The sequence below is a fragment of the Phyllobates terribilis genome, unplaced genomic scaffold, assembly GCF_046119375.1.
Source record: "Phyllobates terribilis strain yellow unplaced genomic scaffold, ASM4611937v1 Scaffold_7__3_contigs__length_470593459, whole genome shotgun sequence".
In the NCBI taxonomy this organism is placed as follows: Eukaryota; Metazoa; Chordata; class Amphibia; order Anura; family Dendrobatidae; genus Phyllobates; species Phyllobates terribilis.
Genome location: NW_027362767.1, coordinates 323,060,471 through 323,087,343, shown reverse-complemented (window position 1 = coordinate 323,087,343; position 26,873 = coordinate 323,060,471). Strand labels below are relative to the sequence as shown.

General features: G+C 46.6%; 1 protein-coding gene across 1 annotated transcript in view; it reads left to right on the top strand.

Annotated features, from left to right (window-relative positions):
* Positions 1–26,873, top strand: part of AMOT (angiomotin) — a 69,352-nt gene that overhangs the window by 7,843 nt on the left and 34,636 nt on the right. Inside the window, exons 2-3 of the mRNA XM_073641144.1 lie at positions 23,423–23,530; positions 23,758–24,616. Coding sequence (XP_073497245.1) covers positions 23,796–24,616 — 821 coding nt within the window. The 5' untranslated portion in view covers positions 23,423–23,530; positions 23,758–23,795. The remainder of the gene's footprint in view (positions 1–23,422; positions 23,531–23,757; positions 24,617–26,873) is intronic.

Here is a 26,873-nt window from a genome sequence, read left to right as displayed (position 1 = left end):
ACAGGATCCTCTGGGGCGTGTCTTTAGGCTGATCTTTATAATGGGGCGTAGCTTTCAGGAGCCTCTGGGGCGTGTCTATGGGCTCATCTTTATAATGGGGCGTGGCTCACATGATCCTCTGGGGCGTGCCATTAGGCTGCTTTTTATAATGGGGCGTGGCTCTCAGGATCCTCTGGGGCGTGCCATTAGGCTGCTTTTTATAATGGAGTGTGGCTCACAGGATCATCTGGGGCGTGTCTATGGGCTCATCTTTATAATGGGGCGTGGCTCTCAGGATCCTCTGGGGCGTGCCATTAGGCTGCTTTTTATAATGGGGCGTGGCTCTCAGGATCCTCTGGGGCGTGCCATTAGGCTGCTTTTTATAATGGGGCGTGGCTCACATGATCCTCTGGGGCATGTCTTTAGGCAGATCTTTATAATGGGGCGTGGCTCACAGGATCATCTGGCGCGTGTCTATGGGCTGATCTTTATAATGGAGTGTGGCTCACAGGATCCTCTGGGGCGTGCCATTAGGCTGCTTTTTATAATGGGGCGTGGCTCACAGGATCCTCTGGGGCGTGTCTTTAGGCTGATCTTTATAATGGGGCGTGGCTCACAGGATCCTCTGGGGCGTGTCTTTAGGCTGATCTTTATAATGGGGCGTGGCTCACAGGATCCTCTGGGGCGTGTCTATGGGCTGATCTTTATAATGGAGTGTGGCTCACAGGATCCTCTGGGGCGTGCCATTAGGCTGCTTTTTATAATGGGGCGTGGCTCACAGGATCCTCTGGGACGTGTCTTTAGGCTGATCTTTATAATGGGGCATGGCTCACAGGATCCTCTGGGGCGTGTCTATGGGCTGATCTTTATAATGGGGCGTGGCTCTCAGGATCATCTAGGGGGTGTCTATGGGCTGATCTTTATAATTGGGTGTGGCTCACAGGATCCTCTGGGGCGTGTCTTTAGGCTGATCTTTATAATGGGGCATGGCTCACGATCCTCTGGGGCGTGTCTTTAGGCTGATCTTTATAATGGGGCGTGGCTCTCAGGATCATCTAGGGGGTGTCTATGGGCTGATCTTTATAATGGGGCATGGCTCACGATCCTCTGGGGCGTGTCTTTAGGCTGATCTTTATAATGGGGCGTGGCTCTCAGGATCATCTAGGGGGTGTCTATGGGCTGATCTTTATAATGGGGCGTGGCTCTCAGATCCTCTGGGGCGTGCCATTAGGCTGCTTTTTATAATGGGGCGTGGCTCACAGGATCCTCTGGGGCGTGTCTTTAGGCTGATCTTTATAATGGGGCGTGGCTCACAGGATCCTCTGGGGCGTGTCTATGGGCTGATCTTTATAATGGAGTGTGGCTCACAGGATCCTCTGGGGCGTGCCATTAGGCTGCTTTTTATAATGGGGCGTGGCTCACAGGATCCTCTGGGACGTGTCTTTAGGCTGATCTTTATAATGGGGCATGGCTCACAGGATCCTCTGGGGCGTGTCTATGGGCTGATCTTTATAATGGGGCGTGGCTCTCAGGATCATCTAGGGGGTGTCTATGGGCTGATCTTTATAATTGGGTGTGGCTCACAGGATCCTCTGGGGCGTGTCTTTAGGCTGATCTTTATAATGGGGCATGGCTCACGATCCTCTGGGGCGTGTCTTTAGGCTGATCTTTATAATGGGGCGTGGCTCTCAGGATCATCTAGGGGGTGTCTATGGGCTGATCTTTATAATGGGGCATGGCTCACGATCCTCTGGGGCGTGTCTTTAGGCTGATCTTTATAATGGGGCGTGGCTCTCAGGATCATCTAGGGGGTGTCTATGGGCTGATCTTTATAATGGGGCGTGGCTCTCAGATCCTCTGGGGCGTGCCATTAGGCTGCTTTTTATAATGGGGCGTGGCTCACAGGATCCTCTGGGGCGTGTCTTTAGGCTGATCTTTATAATGGGGCGTGGCTCACAGGATCCTCTGGGGCGTGTCTTTAGGCTGATCTTTATAATGGGGCGTGGAACACAGGATCTTCTGGGGCGTGTCTATGGGCTGCTCTGCATTATTGCCCTGTGAGCCACGCCCATAAAAACTATATAAAAAGGACCTTATCTCTGGAACTAAATGGCGGATTTAAAAAAAAAAAAAAAAAAAAGAGAAAAAAGTGGAATACTCAGGGGAGTAGCGGGAAAAAAAATAAGAGCTAAAATTGGCCTCTCTTAATTTAGTGACTGATCCTTTTTAAGTGTGCTGTGATACAGGGTTGTTTAATGCAGCAATTCTGTGTGATTGAGACTGAAACACTTTGTTTGCTTTCTAAGGCCACGTTCACACATTCAGTGTTTTACATCAATATTTGTGAGTGGAACAATCAGAGGAAGAGTATAATAGAAACACGTCACCACTTCTGCATTTCCCCCCCACTCCTGGTTTTGACTTAAAAATTCTGATGTAACATGCTGAACGTGTGAACGTGGCCTAACGGCAGCTCATTAGGGGTTTTGTAGTCCCAGTATTTAGTCTCTCTTAAATTATTTTGGCTTCTGTGTGACAAACCCTTGCATGGCTGTTTTCCCTTCTAATCTGGATGCTATTGATTAAACAGTCAAGTTGTTGTAGTGCAGAGAGAAAACAAATATTAGCACCTCTACCTGGAGGGAAGGAAGGCAAACTTTATGTCAACTCATTATACCGGTATTTCTTTAGTTGCTGTGGAGAGAGACGCAGAACAATCTGAAGCATTACATACATGAATGCACTCAGCGCTTATCAGCCACTCAATAAATGGGAGGAGGGGGCATTGTTAGAAAATTCTTGCCGAATACAATGACATCAGACATGCAAGGAGCAGACAGAGGAAATGGAACCTCTCCCAACTCTCAGCTTACCAGCACAAAGTACACAGCGTTTTATAGATATCTTGGGAGGAGACTTTCCTATATCTTTATATACAGGAGACATTATTGCTATTAATTGTGTTACTTTTGCTTGCTTTGCACATTCTGCGGAGCAGCGAGGTGTCATTTCTTCTTGGGATGTCCAATGACTTGCAGAGCGTTGGCTGCAGAGCTGCTCTGCAGCAGAGTTTTGTAGCCTCACATGATTCTCATCAGTGAGGAGGCAGCGGCTGCCAGGCTGTTACATCAGCATCCCTCTTATGTGTTGGGGGAGGCATCGTAGTGGGGGATGGAGCCGCAACATTTTTTGTATTATTCTTTTTTTATTTGTGCGTTTTTAACTAGTACAGTCAGAGATCCCCCTGAATTCACTTACCTTATCCCCTACTTCATGACCACTACTTTCCCAACACCCGTCTGCATTTAATCAGTATCAAATACGTTTGGAAGTAATTACCGATTGACTCTGGTTACATAGTTATGGTTCATTGTGAAAACAACAACAAAATAATACTTTGAATCTCTAAGCGCTTATCATGCAAGACATGAGGCCCACTATGGGGCCGTATATAGGCAGTGTGTGCCGCTGTATGGTGTCTCTATCATGCACTGTATTTTTATTTTACTCATATATTGCTATTTAATTCCACAGCGCTTTGCAGGTATTATTGGCGCTGTCCCCATTCGGGCTCACAATCTAAATTCCCTAGCTCCACTGTATGATACAAGTTCTGGTGGAACATGGACACTGTATGTTGGGTGTGGAAAGCTAGTCCTCGCCATGCAGCTACGTCCTAATGGGCAAATATGTGTACATAGCATAAAAATCCAGGAGGAGCATTGATCAAGAGAAATACAGTTTGTGGTGTTTCCTGAAGTCATCTACCTCTACGTCCAATTACAACAGAAATATTTGTTCACAGCAACATTGGAAACCATTTTAGTTAAAAAAATGCTTTCAGTTTGTATTTTTGCATGGTAGCAGGCCACAAACTAGTGTGATGTGACAATTGTTTCAGGGGGAAGACAATGGTGACTTTTGTATTCAAATGATCCAAATTAAATGTTTCTCTTGGGCAAGCAAGGGGATGGTTGTTTTGAAAGATGAATATCTGCATTCTATTTGTTTTTTTTTTCACTAAAAAAGGACAAATAAAACTTATCTAGATACTTCTACTCCTTTTATGGATCTACTTCTGATTTTAGCTGAAAAATCCAAAATTAACATCATCTTACAGAAGCACTCCCATTAAAATGTTTATCGTTTTAATATATTGCAATCAGATTTTATAGCACTGTGTACTTAAAATTGCTCATTTTGTCTTTCTACCCAGCTAATTCTTCTCTTTTGCATTATATCTATGACATCACGTGATTGAAAACTGACTTGCTGAATCCAGCTAAGCTCTATGTAGAAACAGGAGGTCAAGTTTCCCTGTATAACTCATGAGTCACTGCAAAAGTCTATGGCAGGGGGAGGAGGGAGCAGCTGGGTCAGGAGCTGAAGAGGGCAGTGACAAGACACTTTGTTTCTTCATAAAGCAGAGAAAAGAGAAGAATTATCTGGATAGAAGGGCAAAATGAGCAATTGTAAGTACACAGAGCTATATAATATGATGACTGCAATATATTAAGAGGACAAAAACTTTGATGGGAGGAGGAGGAGTGCTTCTTTAACTTCACCAAAAACAGAGGTTTTCCTTGTCCAAAACACTGATGACCTTTATTTGAGATGCACCATCAGTGTTTGCTTTGGTCCAACCATATGTACAGAATGTTTCTGATACTCTGTGGAGGTCCCCAAGGGGTTGGACACCATCTGGTAAAACATTTTCGGCCTGTTTAAGGCTGGCCATACACATTAGATAGCTGTCGGCTGAACAATACTTCCATACACATGAGTGCTCGCACGGCCAAGCGCTTCTGTGTTCTTTATGAGAAAGCCGCCGACTGATACATTGAATTGGCCGAACCTGTTGAATTTGGCTGGTTCAGCTGACATTTGTCTGTGTATGGGAGCTTTTAGGCTATGTGCCCACGATGCAGAAATGCTCCGGATTTTTCCTGAGCGTTTCTGCATCTCCTTGGCAGAAAAAACGCATGCGGATTGTACATGCGGATTGTACATGCGGATTATACATGCGTTTTTCCTGCCAGGGACAAGTGGAAGTGAAGTGTTCTTCACATGCATTTCCACATGCGGGTTGACAAGCGCTTTCCAAGCGATTTTAGCATCACTTGGAAAGTGCTTCACAACTTGGTCATACTACATAAATCCAATCAACCGGCATGGATTTATATAGTGTGGCCGTAAAGAATGTAAAAAAAATAAATATATACTTACCTTCTGATGGCCCGCGGTGTGCTTGTGTCTGCTTGCCGGCAGCTCGCGGTAGATTTAAGGATCTGCCGACGTCAGCGGTCGCGTGACCCGTCACATGACTACATGACGTCAGCGCAGGTCCTTTAGTCTACCGCGAGCTGCCGGCAAGCAGACACAAGCACACCGTGGGCCATCAGATGGTGAGTATAATGTACAGTACAGACCAAAAGTTTGGACACTCCTCATCATTTAAAGATTTTTCTGTATTTTCATGACTTTGAAAATTGTACATTCACACTGAAGGCATCAAAACTATGAAATAACACATGTGGAATTATATAGTTAACAAAAAAGTGTGAAACAACTGAAAATATGTCTTATATTCTAGGTTCTTCAAAGTAGCCACCTTTTGCTTTGATGACTGCTTTGCACACTCTTGGCATTCTCTTGATGAGCTTCAAGAGGTAGTCACCGGAAATGGTTTTCACTGCACAGGTGTTTCCTGTCAGGCTTAATAAGTGGGATTTCTTGCCTTATAAATCGGGTTGGCACCATCCGTTGTGTTGTGCAGAAGTCTGTTGGATACACAGCTGATAGTCCTACTGAATAGACTGTTAGAATTTGTATTATGGCAAGAAAAAAGCAGCTAAGTAAAGAAAAACTATTGGCCATCATTACTTTAAGAAATGAAGGTCAGTCAGTGCGAAAAATTGGGCAAACTTTGAATGTGTCCCCAAGTGCAGTTGCAAAAACCATCAAGCGCTACAAAGAAACTGGCTCACATGAGGACCGCCCCAGGAAAGGAAGACCAAGAGTCACCTCTGCTTCTGAGGATAAGTTTATCCGAGTCACCAGCCTCAGAAATCGCAGGTTAACAGCAGCTCAGATTAGAGACCAGGTCAATGCCACACAGAGTTCTAGCAGCAGACACATCTCTTCAATAACTATTAAGAGGAGACTTTGCGCAGCAGGCCTTCATGGTAAAATAGCTGCTAGGAAGCCACTGCTAAGGACAGGCAACAAGCAGAAGAGACTTGTTTGGGCTAAAGAACACAAGGAATGGACATTAGACCAGTGGAAATCTGTGCTTTGGTCTGATGAGTCCAAATTTGAGATCTTTGGTTCCAACCACCGTGTCTTTGTGCGACGCAGAAAAGGTGAACGGATGGACTCTACATGCCTGGTTCCCACCGTGAATCATGGAGGAGGTGTGATGGTGTGGGGGTGCTTTGCTGGTGATACTGTTGGGGATTTAGTCAAAATTGAAGGCATACTGAACCAGCATGGCTACCACAGCATCTTGCAGCGGCATGCTATTCCATCCGGTTTGCGTTTAGTTGGACCATCATTTATTTTTCAACAGGACAATGACCCTAAACACACCTCCAGGCTGTGTAAGGGCTATTTGACCAAGAAGGAGAGTGATGGGGTGCTACCCCAAATGACCTGGCCTCCACAGTCACCCGAACTGAACCCAATCGAGATGGTTTGGGGTGAGCTGGACCGCAGAGTGAAGGCAAAAGGGCCAACAAGTGCTAAGAATCTCTGGGAACTCCTTCAAGATTGTTGGAAGACAATTTCCGGTGACTACGTCTTGAAGCTCATCAAGAGAATGCCAAGAGTGTGCAAAGCAGTCATCAAAGCAAAAGGTGGCTACTTTGAAGAACCTAGAATATAAGACATATTTTCAGTTGTTTCACACTTTTTTGTTAAGTATATAATTCCACATGTGTTAATTCATAGTTTTGATGCCTTCAGTGTGAATGTACAATTTTCATAGTCACGAAAATACAGAAAAATCTTTAAATGAGAAGGTGTGTCCAAACTTTTGGTCTGTACTGTATATTTTTTATTTTATTATTTTTTTTTACAGGTACTATGGTACCCGGGTCCGGAGGAGAGTCTCCTCTTCTCCAGACCCGGGTACCATCCGCACATTAGAACGCATGGATTCTGCATCTGCAGATCCAGTGATGCGGATTCCATGCGTTCCAATGCAAGTCAATGGCGGCGATAACGCCGCGTTTACGCAAAATAATTGCTAGTGCTGCAGATTTTTCCACAATGATAACCCGCAGCTGAAATTTCCGCAGCATGTGTATAGCACATGCGGATTATCATTGGGGAACATGGCAGACCTTCTACCAAGCGTTTTTTAAGCGTTTCTGCAGCGGAATTGCCGCTGCGGAAACGCTTAAAAAACGCATAGTGGGCACACAGCCTAAGATGCGCATGAATCTGTTGGATTTTGGAAGCAGAAGACATTTCAGGAAAATGGCAGGGGTGTTTGTCCTGAAGCTTTTTTTTTTCATACTTGTATGTATAAATTAGTGAGCGGCTTACAAACGGAAGCCGCCTGAAGAAATGGACAGATCACCACTTTTAACCGCTTGGCGCTTTTACATATGTGAAAGAGGTAAGAGAAGATCAAAAAGAACGTGAAGCAGGCAAGAGATGCTCAGAAGACTAAACATCGGAGCAACAAGTCATTTTTACATTGCAATTCACATGCTGATTCTTTTTAAAGTTAATTTAGTGCTTTTTTTTTTTCAGGAAGGCTAAGGAGTATAACCACCTGAAAAATTTGTGTGCTCATACCCTTAAAGTGTATCTGGCATTTTTGGCGAACTTTCAGAATAAGCTGTCGTGAGTGTACCTGAGGAATAACTATTTCTGCCCATTATATGACGTGTATCCTAGAGAGAGCACACATAAATTATATGAAGAAACCTCTGTAGTTGGCTCCTCACCAATGGGTATAAAGTACTAGACCGCCATGTATTTGGCGTCCGATGACATCACACTAAGTACATCCAGCACTAATGTAAAGTAGAAAGTCAGCCTTCTCACCCACCATCCACAGATCAAAATCCTGCCAGGCAAGATTATGTGGTCAGCATCATATTCAGGAAAAGAAAAGAAAAATAGGGAAGAAATAGCTCTCAGGATATGCAACCCATAGAATAGCTGAAAATGGTGGAAAAATAGACTTGCATATATCAGGGGGAGCAACATACTGAACCCCCCCCATATATCCACGTAGTCGCTCAGTATATACACTACACTTTAAATGCAATGTTTTTATTAAATAATTCTAAAGGATAATCCATAAAATGTGCCATATAATACATAAAACATATCAAGCTGTTGCTCCATATACCTCCCCCCCGATATATGCGAGTCTATTTTCCCACGATTTTCAATAAATATTGGTTTCTTAGATTTATTGGTTGATTATCCTGAGTGTTGTTTTCGCCCTATTTGTTCCTGAATATGACTTGTATCCTGCATTTTTTTTTACTATTTTTTAACTTTGCATCTTTTAAGAAAGAAGCAGATTTTTGCTGTTACATTACAAAGTTAATTCTATTTGCTTGCGTAGTTGATTAATGCAAGGTTTATTGAAATGACAGTGACCATTCAAGGAAAACCCTTTTAACTGTAGTTGTAGTTGCCAGATGATGGTTAATGTGGATCTTTAGCACATTTAAGTGAAATTGTAGGATCTGGCCAATTTTACTATCTTTGTCTGACTAAATGAGATTCAGAACTGGTGTTTGATCTTTTGGAATGGGAATATTTCTGTCTTTCTAGACACCTTATAAAATTCTATATCGCAGAACACGACACAATGCAGAAAAACCCTAAACGCTTCCTTTTATTCTGGCTTAGTCTATTCTCCCCAGTAGTCACCCTTTTTTTTTATTTCATTCTTTACTTAAATGGGAACTGTACTGATAACAAATATAAATCAATAGTACAGACAGTATAATAAACTTTGCAATCTACCTTATCAGAGAAATATGCTTCCTTCCCCACTTATGAGCCACTTCCTCCCCTCCCCCCGTATCCCGCCTCCTGTTCAACACATATGGACTGTCAGCATAATGAGGTGTCCGATTACACCTCCTATTATACTCAATGAAGAGGGAAAGGAGGAGAGAGAAAATGGCAAAGGCAGACACAGAAAGATCGTGCTACGCTTTCCAATAAGACTTTTGACGCGCCCCCTGGGCCAGTGCTGTTTGGGGATTACCCGGAGCCGGATCAGATGGGGGTTGTAGTCTCCGAGTGGCGGCGACCCGGTCCGTGCCCAGGGTGTCAAACTCAGTGTGTGGCAGTCTTTACAGATGTTATAGTTGTTCTTAGTGTCGACTACGCCACCCGTTGATTTGCGGTCAAAAGGCCGCCGCTGCAGCAGGGTCCGCTGAGGCTGGTGGTATATGTGCAGCTGTGGTAGTATAACCCCCAACGGGAGGGGTATAGCCTCAGGGGGTCAGGTGTAGAGGATGGTGGTAGTGGTGGTGCAGTGTGGATGGTAAGAAGACTCAGAGTCGGGCTGTGCAGTTCAGGGTTTTTACTTACTGCTGTTCTGTTGGTCACTCTGGCCTTGAGTGACCGCCCGAGCCGTGCTGCGTCCACCAGGTCCTGGACTCGGCCAACCCCCAAGCAATTCTGGAGCGTGGTCCTGAGCTCCCTTTCTGACTGTCCTCTCTACTGGCCGTTCCCACCAGGGGTCCACTTATGTCCGGCTCCCTCGGGTCTCCTGTTGGGTGAACCTTCTTTGGCTTCCCCGACCCTATGCTCGGTGTGCCTTCTTAGTGGACTTGGTGAGGGGCTGCTCCACATGTAATGTCGCAGCCTCCGGTTCTTGGTTGAGGGTAGTTTCTCTCCTCCACTAATTTGGGATCCGGTTCCCTTGCGTGCCAACCCTTCACCCTTCTGGTTGTATACTGGGTTCTTGGGGTTCCTTCTTCTCCCCCTCTGGGTCCTTCTCTTCTCCTCTCTCTCTTCTCTCTGCAGGCGCTCCTGGACCTCTCTCAGGACTGACTGACCCTCTACAGAAGACTGACTCTGATCTAAGATGGTGCCCACCTTATATACTCCCTCTATGTGTGAGCTCAGGTGACCAGCACCCAATGAGCTCCTAGCCTTACCCAGACTGCTCCCCCTATCTGCCCCTACACTACTGGGATGTTCCACCCCCCCTCCCACTCCAGCCAGGGACAGACACTGTCGTACCTGCACATATACTGGTGGGAGTACCGTCGGTCTGTCCCCCGGAAATGGGATGTATGTAGTGTATGCAGCTATCTGAGCTCAGTCCCACACTCCATCCTTACCCGGGAGTGGAATACCACACCTCTGGCTTGAGGTGTAATACCCCTGTAGCAGCCGAGTCCTCAGGGTGCTACATTCCCCCCTGGTAAATCACAGCACGTCCTCGGGCTGTAAGAGAATAAAACATCCATAAACATACAATTTTTTTCATAACAACATAAGCATATAAAACATTATATATATATTTCTGCAGCATAAAACTTTTTCATAATAAACATTCTTGTAAACTTTCTTGTTCCTCCGGCCACGGTGCAACTTGTGACCGGGTAAAGTGCGACAGTCTCTTGTAGAATAACACAGCTTTCCTATAAAACCAGTAGGGGGCGCCTTAAAAAGCGCAACTATATACAAGGGGAAATATGGCCGCTCTCAGTCCTCGGCCAGGTATTAGGAAAGGAATGACCGCTCTCAGTCCTCGGTCAGTGGGAATAGGGACACACGAGTTTCAGTTCAATTTGCTGGTCCCAACGGGGACTATATTTTAACTAGCAGCAGTAACAGTTCTTATACCCTGACGGGTAACTATGTACAGTCTCTTTACCGTACTTTAATGACGGCGTACTCCTGCTCCTCCTTCAGACCCGTCCGGGTCCTCTTGCTCCTCTTCACACCGTAGCTCCTCCTCCGTCAGCCGGTGTACATGGAGGGCGTAGGGTCCTTTGGCACACTTGTGCCGGGTGAACGTGACCTCGTCCCCTACATATAGGTCACGACCTCTGTGTCCCTCCGGCAGATGGGACTCCACGTCTCTTCTGGTCACAAAGACGTCGCCGGGGGTGTGGTGATCCCTGATGAAGCCCCACCCGTGCTGCAATTGAAACTTAATCACAGTCCCGGTGGTACGGGGACCATGAGCTGCACGGGGGTCTCTCCTGGTCTTGCTCTTCTGCCCTGCGCTCTGTTCCTGCAGCCGCTGCTCACGGACCCGCCTCTCTCTCCGTTCTTGCTCGAAGACTGCCAATTGCTGGCGGCAGCACTCCACACGCTCCGCTGCGGCTGCCCGAGTTTCCTGAGTGAACCCCATGAGGTCTCCTCCGGTGGGGTCCCACTCGAACTGCGCTTCTTCCAGCGGGAGCGGGGTCCTCTTAACGGGCTTCGGAGCCGGAATCAGGGGCTCGCACAGGGGCCTTGCTTTTTGGAGTTCCAGTTGGTAGTACTCCGGTGGCCATCTAAAGGGCTGCCCATCCGGGCACGTATCCTGGGCAAATAGGTCTTCACCCAGGTGTGGCGCTGTGGATGTTGAGGGCGCGGTGGTGGTAGCGGCGCCCGGGTTCGCCAGGCCTTGCGACCAGGCCTGGGGTACCCTGAACGTAAAGGGCACCGTGAAGACGGCGGCGCCCGGGGTTACTTGGCCCAGCGACCAGGCCGGTGGCTCAGTGGAGGTAGAGGGCGCTGTTGGTACTGCGGCGCCCGGGGGTACTAGACCTTGCGACCATGCCGGTGGTGTTTCCTGCTTTGCCGCGCTCAGGGTTGAGGCGCGTGACGTCACAGGGGTCGCGGCCGCGGCTTCTGCTTGAGGCCTTGTCTGGAGCGGTGACGATGCAGCGACGGGCACGGCAGGGGGAATTTCGGGCTCTGCGACGGGGAGCTGGGGCAGGCACGCGGTTTCTCGGCTCGGGGTAGTGACGTCCCTCCATCTGTTCAGCTCCCTCTTCGGCGCCGTCTCCGGCCGTCACTCCTCCTGCACCATCCTCAGAGGCGGTCTGTCTCCTCGTCTCGGGTGGCGTGCTTCGCTGGCGGGTTCTTGCCTGCAGGGCCATCTCTCGGCTCCACTCCGTCAGCGTCTCTCGCTGCACCTGGGCCATCCTCCATGCGAGGCGCTCCAGCGCGGTCTGCGCACACTCCCGGTCTCGGGGGAGCTGTGCCAGGATCTCCACTAAGCCTAGTGGGGTTGTTGCTTGCAGCAGGCTCCTGACCACAGGGTCGGTGCTGCCTTACTCTCCTTCCATCTCCGGGTACGACTTCTCCGGAGTCCTCTCCAGACTTCTTGTCTCCGGGTGCGCTCTCTCCAGACTCCTCCAGGCTGCACCCATCTTCGCTCTCTTGTTCTGTCTCCGCCCACATTGAAGGTGGTCCCGGGGCAACTTTGTGATTGTCAGTTCCAGGGGCAGTTCTCTCACGCTGATGGACATCTCTAGCATCACAGTCTCCGTTGGTGGGGGCGGTTTCCGCTTTTGGCGCCATTCCTTTACCTGGCCCACGATGGGAGGTGACCTCTTGCCACCCTCTGGCACGCCCATAATGGCGTCCGCTCTTTCAAGGCGGGAAATCTTCTGGAAATGGCGGGAATCGTCTTCCAGTGGCGGGAAAAAGCTGCAGATGGCGGGCAACCGGCGGGAAACGATCCGTGATGGCGTCCCATGGCGGGGACCCTCTGGAACCGGCGGGAGACTTCTTCTTGAGGTAAATTTGAACTTTTCTTCAGGCACGCAGTACCCGGTGGTTGCGGGCACGAGATCCTGCCGACTACGCCAAAGTTGACGCGCCCCCTGGGCCAGTGCTGTTTGGGGATTACCCGGAGCCATATCAGATGGGGGTTGTAGTCTCCGAGTGGCGGCGACCCGGTCCGTGCCCAGGGTGTCAAACTCAGTGTGTGGCAGTCTTTACAGATGTTATAGTTGTTCTTAGTGTCGACTACGCCACCCGTTGATTTGCGGTCAAAAGGCCGCCGCTGCAGCAGGGTCCGCTGAGGCTGGTGGTATATGTGCAGCTGTGGTAGTATAACCCCCAACGGGAGGGGTATAGCCTCAGGGGGTCAGGTGTAGAGGATGGTGGTAGTGGTGGTGCAGTGTGGATGGTAAGAAGACTCAGAGTCGGGCTGTGCAGTTCAGGGTTTTTACTTACTGCTGTTCTGTTGGTCACTCTGGCCTTGAGTGACCGCCCGAGCCGTGCTGCGTCCACCAGGTCCTGGACTCGGCCAACCCCCAAGCAATTCTGGAGCGTGGTCCTGAGCTCCCTTTCTGACTGTCCTCTCTACTGGCCGTTCCCACCAGGGGTCCACTTATGTCCGGCTCCCTCGGGTCTCCTGTTGGGTGAACCTTCTTTGGCTTCCCCGACCCTATGCTCGGTGTGCCTTCTTAGTGGACTTGGTGAGGGGCTGCTCCACATGTAATGTCGCAGCCTCCGGTTCTTAGTTGAGGGTAGTTTCTCTCCTCCACTAATTTGGGATCCGGTTCCCTTGCGTGCCAACCCTTCACCCTTCTGGTTGTATACTGGGTTCTTGGGGTTCCTTCTTCTCCCCCTCTGGGTCCTTCTCTTCTCCTCTCTCTCTTCTCTCTGCAGGCGCTCCTGGACCTCTCTCAGGACTGACTGACCCTCTACAGAAGACTGACTCTGATCTAAGATGGTGCCCACCTTATATACTCCCTCTATGTGTGAGCTCAGGTGACCAGCACCCAATGAGCTCCTAGCCTTACCCAGACTGCTCCCCCTATCTGCCCCTACACTACTGGGATGTTCCACCCCCCCTCCCACTCCAGCCAGGGACAGACACTGTCGTACCTGCACATATACTGGTGGGAGTACCGTCGGTCTGTCCCCCGGAAATGGGATGTATGTAGTGTATGCAGCTATCTGAGCTCAGTCCCACACTCCATCCTTACCCGGGAGTGGAATACCACACCTCTGGCTTGAGGTGTAATACCCCTGTAGCAGCCGAGTCCTCAGGGTGCTACACTTTCACCTCACTCCAGAGCTTGATTCACATCTACACAGCTCAGTGCTGCAGTATATTATCCTCCATATTGCTTCTGTTTCTCTCGGTCTGCTACATAGGGAAATAAGAGCAGGAATCACAACAGCTAGTCTTATCAACTCAGAGTCCATTGCAAAATAAGAGCAAGCCTGCCGAGGGGAAACCTGGTGAAAATGCAAGATACAAGACATATAGTAACCAGACAGTGTTATTCTTCAGGTGCACACATAACTTCTTATTCTGTAAAGTTGCTTGAAAGTTCACTTACCCTTTAATGATGTTATGGGCTGCTCAGTGTATGGTCTATGCTCCTGAAGAAAAAAATGATCTGCATACCTTTCTTGCCACTTTGTAGATTTGCACATACCTTTTCTGGCAGCTGGTCCTTGGTGCTCTGCCTCTGGCAGCAGGTGGGTTAACTGACATCTACTGGGGAGTACAAAGGTAGCCTACCTTTTTGTCTTTCTGCTGAATGGCCTCACCTCTAGGAGGTTTGCTGTGGCCTTGATAAATCTGAAGTATCAGTTGTCCTTTGATCAGGGTCCCCTTGTTAAGTGTATGCAGAGGATTGAAATGACTCAGATTTCCGCCCAGTTCTGGCCTTTGTTCTGCATTCCGCGGTTTTATATTCTTCTTTCCCTCTGGAATCTGCAGCCAACAGATTTCTATCCGCAGTGAAAATATACCAGAGAGGCGACATCAGTGTATGTTCGTGGTCTGCGTATGTATGTGGGATCCTGGCAGCATAATTACCTTGACATATATGATAGTAGGGCAGCTAAGGTACTTACAGAAAGTCCAGTCTGTATTAGTAAGGGTGCTCTAACACTGGTTCTTGGCACCCGCGTGTTGGTCCTATCAGGGTTTACGTCCGAACCCCCCGCAAAACGTTATTTGGACCTATGCGCCATAGACTATAATAGTGCCGACAGAGTGAACGTGCCCTCTGCCGTGCATCATTTTTGGGCATGTACACCTACTAGAGACGGACACTCAGACGCAGTTGGTTGTGTCTCCTTCCTCTTTAAAATGAGTGTTCACTCTTAAGCCAAATTTTTCATTGATGGTGATTTTTGCATTCTGGCCTTTACAGTATTCTAATGCTGCACAGCCCCCCACATAAACAAACCATTGTTTCAATATATTGCAGCCGACTGCTAAATGTTTCTAGGGACGCGCAGCATTTGTTCTAATATCAGCCACATTGCCTTTAACTGGTGGTTGTGTGGCTGCTTTCTGCTTTACCAAATTGCTGCCACCAATTCATAAATTTGGGTCCTTGCTGTTCTCTAGATGTCACCTATCAGATCAGCCTAGGTCCCACTACTGGGACCTGGACACCCATCAATTGCCAGAATACGGGACTTTAATGGTGCTTTCTCCCCTGGCTATAAAATAGAGGCGTGGAAAAATTAAATGGACAGGCAGGTTGTGTATGCGCCTTGCTTCTCCATGCTAGTGTATGACACAACATGGATGGCCAAGTGCAGCGATGTTCTAGACCAGGGGTCTCAAACTCAGCCGGGCAAATGGGCCGCACATAGAAAAAATTTGAATATGAAGGGCCGTGTTCTTTGTGGGAGAAAATGACGTTTTCAGTGATACCATTATTTTTCTATATGACTTTTTTTATCATCTTTTATTTTTTGCCATGTTTTTATTGATTTTAATGGTGTTTATCATATGGGTTATGGTACAGGCCTTCTCTTTTACTTCAATTTTTGCATAAAACAGCATTTTTAGTGGCCAAATATTATTCGATTTTTTCAATCTTTATATTACATTTTTTTTAAATGTTTTCCATATTTTTGAACCCCAATCGGCCCCATACAATAATTATAATTTTACAATTCGCCTCATATAGTAATTCTGATCCCCATCCTGTAATATTATCTCCAATCCTGTTATGTCCTCAATCCTGTAATAAAGTCCCATCTTGTAATAATGTCCCACCCTGTAACAAAGTTCCCAATCCTGTAATAATGTCCGAAGATGCACGTTCAGTTCAAAAGAAGTGCTGACATTGGCGCCCCCTAGCTTGCTGGATGCGATTGCCTTAGGGGCCTGAGGGCCGCACAGTGGAGCCTCAGGGCTCGCATATAGCCCTCGGGCAGTGTGTTTGAGATCCCTGTTCTAGACTGTCTTCAGGTACCTGCAAGGTCCTAGAATATGCAAACTGCTGCTGCTCCATCCAACCAACGGACCACGGGGGGATACAAGTTACTATTCTGTCAATCTCTGGGGGTTGCAGAAGTGGGATAAACCTACTGCTATTATCACCTACTAATTGCAGATTGATGGACAGAGTAGCATGGAAGCTGGAATCTGATGGGTTGTAATGGGAAACTGCTCCACTTTTCCTTGGCAGCAGTTTCGATATAGGTATATCTCCCTTTGTCCAGCATTTCCAACTCTCCTGTATAACTATAGGAAAACGTCTAATGATTACTTACCTGATTCTACATGGGTGACTCAGTGTGTGTGGTATGGATAGTCAGTGCTGGCGTTGATCCATACACCTGCTTCTCACCACACCCTACATTGCAGAAGAATGCGGGCAGCTCTGGAATATGTTTACTGAACCACACGAGTTACCCTCGTTACCTGTTTAATTTGCATTTTGTACTTCTTCACCATAGTGTTCATTCAGAGCAGTCTAGTACATGGAGCAAAGCAAAGAAATTGTGGTTGTGCACAGGGAATGTAACTATGGTACATAAAACTGCAGAGATATATGCCATTCAGGTTCTACTTAAAGGGGGTCTGTCACAAGCATTTTGCCACCTAATATGAGAGCAGCATGATGTAGGGACAGAGATCCTGATTCCAGCGATGTGTCACTTACTGGGCTGCTTGATGTTGTTTTGATAAAATCACTTCTTTATTAGCAGGAGATTATCACTAGAGGACTAGTAAATCTGCTGCCATGTAGTCCTCCATATTCATGAGCTCTGATTGGCATCTTTCTGCCTATGCACAGTGTACACAGAAAGATGTCTATCAGTGGTGTGGGCTCAGCATTCAGAGAACTGCTAGATTTGCAGCAGAAATTTTATCAAAAGTGAAGCAAGTAGCCCAGTAAGTATTTCTATTCAATGGTCACTTGTTCGGGTTTGATGTAGAACTGGATGGTGTGCTGACGTGAGATGAGTATTATAATAATAAATTATTATAATTTATTTTTAATTAATTATTATTATTATTTATTTTTACGGGAAAAAGCAGATTGCAAGCAAATCCATATTCTGGAGTTTGTAGATTTTTGTAAAATCGAAGACGATGCAATTTCACTTGAATAAATTCACTCTGCTAGTTATACATTACCTAGTGTTACAGGGGGCTCTAGTGTTCCACAATGACTAAGCCAGTGGTGACTGTAACATGAAGGAATAAAAGAGAAAGTCCCATACTTTTAGGCAAGATTGCATATTTAGGTATATGTCAGAGAATATCAATACTTTATTTTTGCACAAAACTTCCCAAATACCTCCAAAGTAATTGAATGTAATTTAAATAGTGTCTAAAAACAAGAGGGGGAAAAAAAGGAGTTTAAGTGAGCAATATCTATGGAAACATAATTTATGTTATCAGAAAGCTTATAGTCGGTCCCAAATTACTCATCTTGTAGCAGCCATATGGAAGCAGCACCCAATTATGTGTCTGGATAATAATTAAGTATTGTTGTTTTCTTACAAACAAAACTGCATATAGTTAGTTTTATATAGATATAAAACGTTGTCCCCTCCGACCTCCTGTAGCGCTGTGGTTGGGGGTGTCGACGTCCTGTAGCTCTGTGGTTGGCGGCACTTGTTGCCTGTAGTGCTGTGGTTGGCGGCACTTGCAGCCTGTAGCACTGTGGTTGGTGGCGCTGGCTGCCTGTAGCACTGTGGTTGGTGGCACTTGTAGCCTGTAGCTCTGTGCTTGGCGGCACTTGCAGTCTGTAGCGCTGTGGTTGGCGGTACTTGTAGCCTGTAGCTCTGTGGTTGGCGGAACTTGCAATCTGTAGCGCTGTGGTTGGCGGTACTTGTAGCCTGTAGCTCTGTGGTTGGCGGTGCTGGCCGTCTGTAGCGCTGTGGTTGGCGGCACTTGCAGCCTGTAGCTCTGTGCTTGGGGGTGCTGGCCGCCTGTAGTGCTGTGGTTGGGTGCGCTGGCCACCTGTAGCTCTGTGGTTGGCGGCACTTGCAGCCTGTAGCTCTGTGCTTGGGGGTGCTGGCCGCCTGTAGTGCTGTGGTTGGGTGCGCTGGCCACCTGTAGCTCTGTGGTTGGCGGCACTTGCAGCCTGTAGCGCTGTGGTTGGGTGCGCTGGCCACCTGTAGCTCTGTGGTTGGCGGCACTTGCAGCCTGTAGCTCTGTGCCTGGGGGTGCTGGCCGCCTATAGCGCTGTGGTTGGGTGCGCTGGCCACCTGTAGCTCTGTGGTTGGCGGCACTTGCAGCCTGTAGCTCTGTGCTTGGGGGTGCTGGCCGCCTGTAGTGCTGTGGTTGGATGCGCTGGCTGCCTGTAGTGCTGTGGTTGGGTGCGCTGGCCACCTGTAGCTCTGTGGTTGGCGGCACTTGCAGCCTGTAGCTCTGTGCTTGGGGGTGCTGTCCGCCTGTAGCACTGTGGTTGGGTGCGTTGGCCACCTGTAGCTCTGTGGTTGGCGGCATTTGCAGCCTGTAGCTCTGTGCCTGGGGGTGCTGGCCGCCTATAGCGCTGTGGTTGGGTGCGCTGGCCACCTGTAGCTCTGTGGTAGGCGGCACTTGCAGCCTGTAGCTCTGTGCTTGGGGGTGCTGGCCGCCTGTAGTGCTGTGGTTGGGTGCGCTGGCCACCTGTAGCTCTGTGGTTGGCGGCACTTGCAGCCTGTAGCTCTGTGCCTGGGGGTGCTGGCCGCCTATAGCGCTGTGGTTGGGTGCGCTGGCCACCTGTAGCTCTGTGGTTGGCGGCACTTGCAGCCAGTAGCTCTGTGCCTGGGGGTGCTGGCCGCCTATAGCGCTGTGGTTGGGTGTGCTGGCCACCTGTAGCTCTGTGGTTGGCGGCACTTGCAGCCAGTAGCTCTGTTCTTGGGGGTGCTGGCCGCCTGTAGTGCTGTGGTTGGCGGCACTTGCAGCCTGTAGCTCTGTGCTTCGGGGTGCTGGCCCCCTTTAGTGCTGTGGTTGACGGCACTTGCAGCCTGTAGCTCTGTGCTTCGGGGTGCTGGCCGCCTGTAGTGCTGTGGTTGGCGGCACTTGCAGCCTGTAGCTCTGTGCTTCGGGGTGCTGGCCGCCTGTAGTGCTGTGGTTGGCGGCACTTGCAGCCTGTAGCTCTGTGCTTCGGGGTGCTCGCCGCCTGTAGTGCTGTGGTTGGCGGCACTTGCAGCCTGTAGCTCTGTGCTTGGGGGTGCTGGCCGCCTATAGCTCTGTGGTTGGCGGCACTTGCAGCCTGTAGCTCTGTGCTTCGGGGTGCTGGCCGCCTGTAGTGCTGTGGTTGGCGGCACTTGCAGCCTGTAGCTCTGTGCTTGGGGGTGCTGGCCGCCTATAGCTCTGTGGTTGGCGGCACTTGCAGCCTGTAGCTCTGTGCTTCGGGGTGCTGGCCGCCTGTAGTGCTGTGGTTGGCGGCACTTGCAGCCTGTAGCTCTGTGCTTCGGGGTGCTGGCCGCCTGTAGTGCTGTGGTTGGCGGCACTTGCAGCCTGTAGCTCTGTGCTTCGGGGTGCTGGCCGCCTGTAGTGCTGTGGTTGGCGGCACTTGCAGCCTGTAGCTCTGTGCTTCGGGGTGCTCGCCGCCTGTAGTGCTGTGGTTGGCGGCACTTGCAGCCTGTAGCTCTGTGCTTGGGGGGTGCTGGCCGCCTGTAGCGCTGTGTTTGGGTGCGCTGGCCACCTGTAGCGCTGTCAATATGTCAAATCTAGATATCTAAAAACTGCTAGCACAACACAGAAAAGTAATGTCCTCTTTACTCAACAGTCAGCCTTACAGGTATGACAGATATGTACATAGTACTGTAATACCGTGCTAATAGCTGCCATTACTCCGTCACAGCCCCTGACAAAGGGAAGGAAGTTCACAATCCAGTTTGATTTCCTGCAGCTTTTAATCTCCCATTTTGCTGCCGAGAATCTTGTGTATTCAGGCAAATGTTACTAAGGAAACACTTTGGACAATCTACAATCTTTCAGAAATGTCTGCCAGTTTTTTTTTTACTTTTATCTGTGTTATCATGGTGTTATATAGATGGGGTGCTCTGTGGGGTACACTTAGTGCTGAGTGATATTAACTTGTTAACGCCCTCGGTGCAGTATCGGCACAATGGTCATTCGGATGAGTATCTGTATCTAGACTCATAGCCTCATAATAACCTTTGTGATGAGGAAACGCTGTTATCTGCCATGGTGAGCTGCGGTATGTTACTACACCCTGTGTTTTTAGTTTGGACAGGGTGCCTTAATTACACGTGCCGAAGCTGCATGTATCCAGTAAATAGTGCAGGTTTGGACCTGTACGAGAAAATGATATCATTGATAGACCTGGAGGAAACGATTGATCACTGCATGGATTCATCTGTAGTAAGTCCAGACCAGTATGGTAGAGAAGTTTCCTTTCTTCGACCTCTTCCTGAAGGACGTTTGACTGTACTGCCTCCTTTACGCTCCTAGATTTTCATGACTAATCATTGGTGGAAATGGACGACAGAGGAAAATACCCATTGGTTATTGTGGTGTAATATTACAAGTAATGAACGGCTTCAGGCAGCCACTGAGTCTGGGCAGAATGGACTATTCATTATGTCCTACATTGCTATGGTCTCGGGGGACTAAGCCGTATGTGCCCATTGTTTGGGATATTCTGGTAAAATATAGAATATCACCTCAGGGCAGCACTCGCCCTCCATGTATCTGTGCCTGAACCTGTCATTTTGGGAGTATCTAATTTATTAGGTTTATGTTACAATGTAAGGAAAGGTCAGGTGATATTAAACAACGCACCGTGTCTTGTGAACCTGGGAGGTGAGAGGTTAAACCTGATGGGGTTTTTGCTATTTTCTTGTGAAATCTGAGTAAAGGAAATAGAAAAGTGTTGCTTTGAAATGATCCAGTTTGCGTCCTCCGACTGTAGCTCCGTGTCAGGAGATCTGTAGGTCTGTCAATGAGAAGCAAAAACGTATCCAAACTGACTTCTAAGGAAATCCTTACCAAATACATTATATTCTTGATAGTCTAATAGAAAAAAAAATATTGACTAATTGAATGTGTATTTTTTCTTTATATTATTATAATACCATATCAGATCTGACAATAGATGCACGTCCATTTTTTGGCTAGGCTTATGCATGAGAAATGACGAGCCTCCAATGTTACTCTTGTTTGGCTTGGTCTACATGCGCACTCGCCAGATTTGTTTGCAGCAAATCTAATGCAGATTTTCAGGAAAAGATGCTGCAAATCTACGTATGGTTCCGACACATATTTTATATAGAATTGCCAAAAGAATTGTCTTGCCGCCTATTTCATAAACTGCATCACAAGTTTATTTATTTCAGGCCGGAAATATCCACAACGTGTAGAAGAGATTTGTTTCTTCTCGTCTACTTTGCTGTTACTGTATTGGGCTAAGAACTTGCCTCTAGATAATCCACCCTGCAGCTAATACCCAATGTATGCACATAGGGCCCGATTCATCAAAGCTTTTACACCTGTATTCTGGCGCAAAGAACTTTCAAAAGTTTCATAATATTGGAGTAACTCGAGTCTGTGCTAAAATTTTGTGACATTTGGTGTTCTCACGCCATTTTCATCCAGCGCCAACAAAGTGGGCAAGACAAGGGCATGGCAACCACCACTCATCAAATTCATGCCGAACGGCAGTGTTCGCTATGGCACCGTTCTTACTCCAACAGACACTAGAGTAGGATTTGTGCAAGGTGCACACCACTCGTTCATCATTCTGGATTCATAAAAGGGTGAACAGCTTTTGATGAATCAGGAGCGTCTGACTCTAGCATATCTCCTCATCAAGATCGGTGTCAACAACGGTCTTGATGAATTGGGCCCATAGTCTTGGGAATCAAATGTAAATGTGACACTGTGCCAATTGTCTCCTGCAAAGTATAAATGCCACGTGACTGTCTTGCAGCCGTGGTCAAGTCTCACAAAACCATCTGCATTGAGTAACATATGGATCTGTGCATTGCTATACAGTGTGACAGTACTGTCCATTAGTGTACGCCACGTCTAACATTAAATCCTGCCAGGGCACTTACACTCTGTCTATATTTCTAATTGGAGTTTGCTTTGTTGGGTATCATGGCACGGTATCTGACCATAGGGATTGCTAGAGAATAGAAAACTGGGCCTGTGATGAGTTTTTGCTTTTTCATGTTCTTTGATTAGACTTGCTTTGCTCATCAGGGTATGTGGAATAGCATGTATTGGCCACTTTACCTTCTTGAAGGCCTTGCTGTCATTTTCTTCACCTGTCTGTCACTTCCTTACAGCTTTCTAGCTTGTCATCTACAAAGAATGTGGACTGGGTGTTTGCTGCTGTGTTTTACGATCCACCCTCCACCTACCATAGGGTTATACTACCTAAGGTGACTTATTATGCCTTACTTTATAGAAATGCTGCTATGGTTTGGTTGGTATGATTTCATTATCCATATGAATGTGAGTCATTTCTTTTCTTTTTTTTACCAAAGTTCATTATCAAGGAAAGGCGATATTGTAATAGGCGTTAATGTATATCTTCTTCCAGCACTACATGAAACAATTTGCTAATTTTTACCATTGCAGTTGATGAACGTGTGAAAAGAATGGGTTCAATGGCAATTTCACTTGTAATATTCGGCTGCAAGTGATCTGATAACAACTTGCAGGGCTGGCCAAGTTTCATATGTCCGATATGACATGCCATATATTACCATCTTGAGTGGAGCACGGCTGCGCATGCACAATCTCTGCTCCTTTCATTGTTTTTGGGAAAGCTGGGCGCTGTAGTCCGCTTTTTCCGGCAGTCACATTGACAATGGAGAGAGGACTAGCATGCACAACTGTACTTCATTCAAGATGGGTCTCTTCAGATGTTTGTCCTAAAACCCCGATTTTGGGATTGCTGGCGATCTAAGTGGTCGGATCCCCTGCGATCAACTTATCCCCTATTCCAAGGATAGGGGATAACTAACTTGTGATTTTGGGAATAACATTTTGTCTTTTTTATTAGGGCCTTTACAGCTACATTTCTGAATTATATTTGTTAATTGCTGTCTTTTTTTCTCTAGACATGCCCAAAAAATGACAAAAGTATTCTAGGGTGATCCTTTTATTGGCTAACCAGAAGAATTATCACTCCTACTTTTGTAATTTTTCGGCATAAAAGTATTTACATTGATTTTTCTGGCTAACACTGTTCCACAATATAGTTTTTTATTGTACTTCATCTCGACATGTAATGTCTAATGCTACTTTTCATTGTGTTTTCAGACTGAAGAAGGCAGCAGACAGACAATTCCTCATAGGCTGGCCGACCTCCTCATGACCAGGAAAACATCACAGTGTTGGTGGGCAGCAACTCTCACCAGACAGAAATAGGTAAAAATGGACTTTTTTGTAGACTGGGGTTTATAGGTTGCGGGTCTCCTATGGGAATGTAAAATTGGGTTAATCCTTTGAAAGAATAGAAATTGGTAATTTTTCACTGGTTAGGTGTAATCTGCTATGTACCACAATTAGCTGTTTTCTTAGGGTCATGGTGGATGGTGTCTGCTTTTAATCTATGACTATGCTCGTCATTTAATGCATAATTGCTGCTGTTGCAGGTCCCTTGGATTCTGGTTTTGAGGTGACGCTATTGGAGATGAGGACTTTAGAAGAGCAAGCAGCCACCACAGTGTTGCAAAGACTGCTGCAGGAGCAGCTACGTTACGGGAATCCTAATGACAACCGTAACTTGTTGGCCTTGCATCAACAAGCTACAGGGAACGTGCCCCCCTATGGTGGCGGGCAGAACGAGGGACTGAATCCTCAAGACCCCCAGTTAATTCCACATGCTGCCCGCCAGGAGCCACAAGGGCAGGAGATCCAAGTGGAGAATATGATGGAGAAACAGATACCATTGAGAGGTCAGAACAGTGAAGAGCTCCCGACTTACGAAGAGGCTAAGGTTCAGTCTCAGTACTTCCGTGGACAACCTCATGCTAGTGTTGGAGCTGCTTTCTATGTCACTGGTGTGACCAATCAAAAAATGAGGACTGAGGGGCGTCCCACAGTTCAAAGGGTTAATGCGGGGAAAGTTCATCAGGATGATGGCCTAAAGGACCTAAAGCAGGGCCATGTACGGTCCCTTAGTGAACGACTCATGCAGCTTTCACTGGCTACTAGCGGTGTAAAAGCGCATGCCCCTGTAACCAGTGCTCCTCTTTCCCCACAACCGGGAGATTTCTATAAAACCTCTGGATCACCTGAAGTATACAAGAATTTATCATTGGGTGGTGGACAAAAGATGGAACAAAGGGGACCTCCTCCTGATTACCCGTTCAAAAATATTTCCACTCTACCAAGTTTAGGAAAAGCTAAAGACATGGGGCATCACTATGGGGATCCTAGAGGCAGCCTACAGAATCGCTCAGATGGGCCGATGGTCCGTTACCAGCCTCCTCCGGAGTATGGCTCATCCAGGTAGGCTTTTTCCTGTTACTTCACTTGATGTGACTCCTTTTATGTTTATAACGTCAATAACCACAATCCAAATATCAAGGCGCATTAGCATCACCATGATGGGCACAAGGCATATAAACATAGATGCCAAGCACCATTAAAAAGTCACATACTTTATTACATTCATAAATAGTATTACAAAGAAATCATTATGGAATCACGACAGACTAAGGCATAAATATACAGAGCAAGTGATGGTAGTGGACCGGGGACAAGTTTAATAATGATCAAGAGCTAAAAAATACATAATAGCGAGGGAGTATTTTGTGGAGAAGATACTCATGAAAAAAGTGATCAAAAAAATAAATACGCCATCCACTAGTCAAAAAAATGCACAATATAGCCCTGTACACAATAATGGTGAAACAGAATATTGCCAAGTATAAGAAACGGCAAATAATTAAGTGGTAGTCACACGGGTAACCAGAGACCCGGCACCTATTCTTCTAGGTACACTTGCACAGAGTCAAGGATTTGTTAGGAATATAGGCATGTCTATGAGTTACCAATTATACCAAATAGGTGGAACGGTGATAATGTGGTGGTAACGCAGGTAATCGGGACCCTGGAGGCAGTAAATAGACTATAGAAAAGTGGGGTATGGAAGAAACTTACATGCAATTTTTTTTTTCTTACAGGGGTGGAGACAATCCCCTAATAAAGTGATTTGCCAAGCTTTATAACTTTCCATGCTGCGAAAAATTATCATTAATAAAAAAAAATGTGGCACTTTTTAAACCATTTTTTTTCTTAAACCATTCTTTGCAGTATTTTTTCAACAACTTACTAAAACTTTTGCACAATGTTATATGTACAATTAATGTATAGCGTTATACCAATAACCTGTGGCACTCTGGAATTTGAAAAACTACAACTCCTAGCATGCACACGGTGAGGCTTGTAGTCCCACAGAAGCTGAATGATGCATTCCACTGACGGGGAAACGTGTGTTTTGTGTGGAGAAGGTCAGGGGAGGGAGAAGTGCAGGTGATCAAGCATCCTAAGAAACTGTGCTTTGCACAGCCGGGCGCTATGGGGCTAGTTAATCAAGCTGGGTATTTATTTTGCCCATTTTAAAGAAGAGTCTGCTTCATTACAAGGTGCTCAGTCTAATGAATTTGGCAGATCTGGGGGCTTTTGTGTGCATTAATTAAAATTTTGGCTATAATTGGTACCACTTTGTTATAGTAATTAAGTTGAGTTATGACTAGCCATGCCCTATCATTAAGCTCACCCACAAAAGTAACAAAAATCAAGATAAAAATGAAAAGTTATCCTTTAGTTGGGAAAAAAAATCATGATTTTATTGTTAGGCAAAATCACCCAGTACTAGATGGAACTGATGTTTGATTTCAAGCTTTTATTTCTTTAACTGTTTTTCAGAGTTTGCCAAAAGAAAATAAGACATTGCAGCTAATTATGGGTGTTGTGGTTTTTTTGTCTCTAATATCTAGACTCTTCGAAATGGTAACCTAAGTTCTTAAAAAAGTGTATTCTGGTAAAAAAAAGTCATGGTTTCATAAGGACTAAATCACCTATGTGACTATCTGAACAGTTTAACTTGAGTTTTGGGGGTGACAGATTTCTTTAGTAGGGAACATATCAGATTTGCCCTATAGCAGCTGTTGCTACCACATTAACCAGCCTTTTAAAGAGAATCTGTCAGCAGGGTTATTGCTATGTAATCTGAATTCAGCACGCTGTAGAGGCCGAAGGCCTGATTCCAGTGATGTATCACTTACTGGGCTGTGTTGCTGTTTCAATAAAATCAGTGTTTTAGCAGCAGAAGATTATCACTATAGGACAAGGTGTCTTGTGCCTTCTAGTCAACTAACCCCACATCCATCACTGATTGGCAGCTTTCTGCCTATGCACAGTGTAATAATAATAATAATCTTTTTATTTATATAGCGCCAACATATTCCGCAGCGCTTTACAATTCAGACAATTTTACAGACATTATCTGTACACAGTAAGCTTCCAATCAGTGGTGTGGACAGGGTTATAAAGAGCTCAGCATTCAGAGCACTGCTAGATCTGCAGCAGAGAAAACTTTGATTGTAGTAAAATGACAGCATGCAGCCCAGTGAGTGACACATCACTGGAATTAGGGTCTCTAACCCTACAGCATGCTGCTCTCAGATTACATGGCAAAAACCTGCTGACATATTCTCTTTCATACATTTTTAACAAGCGCACTATATCCCCCAGGCAGCGC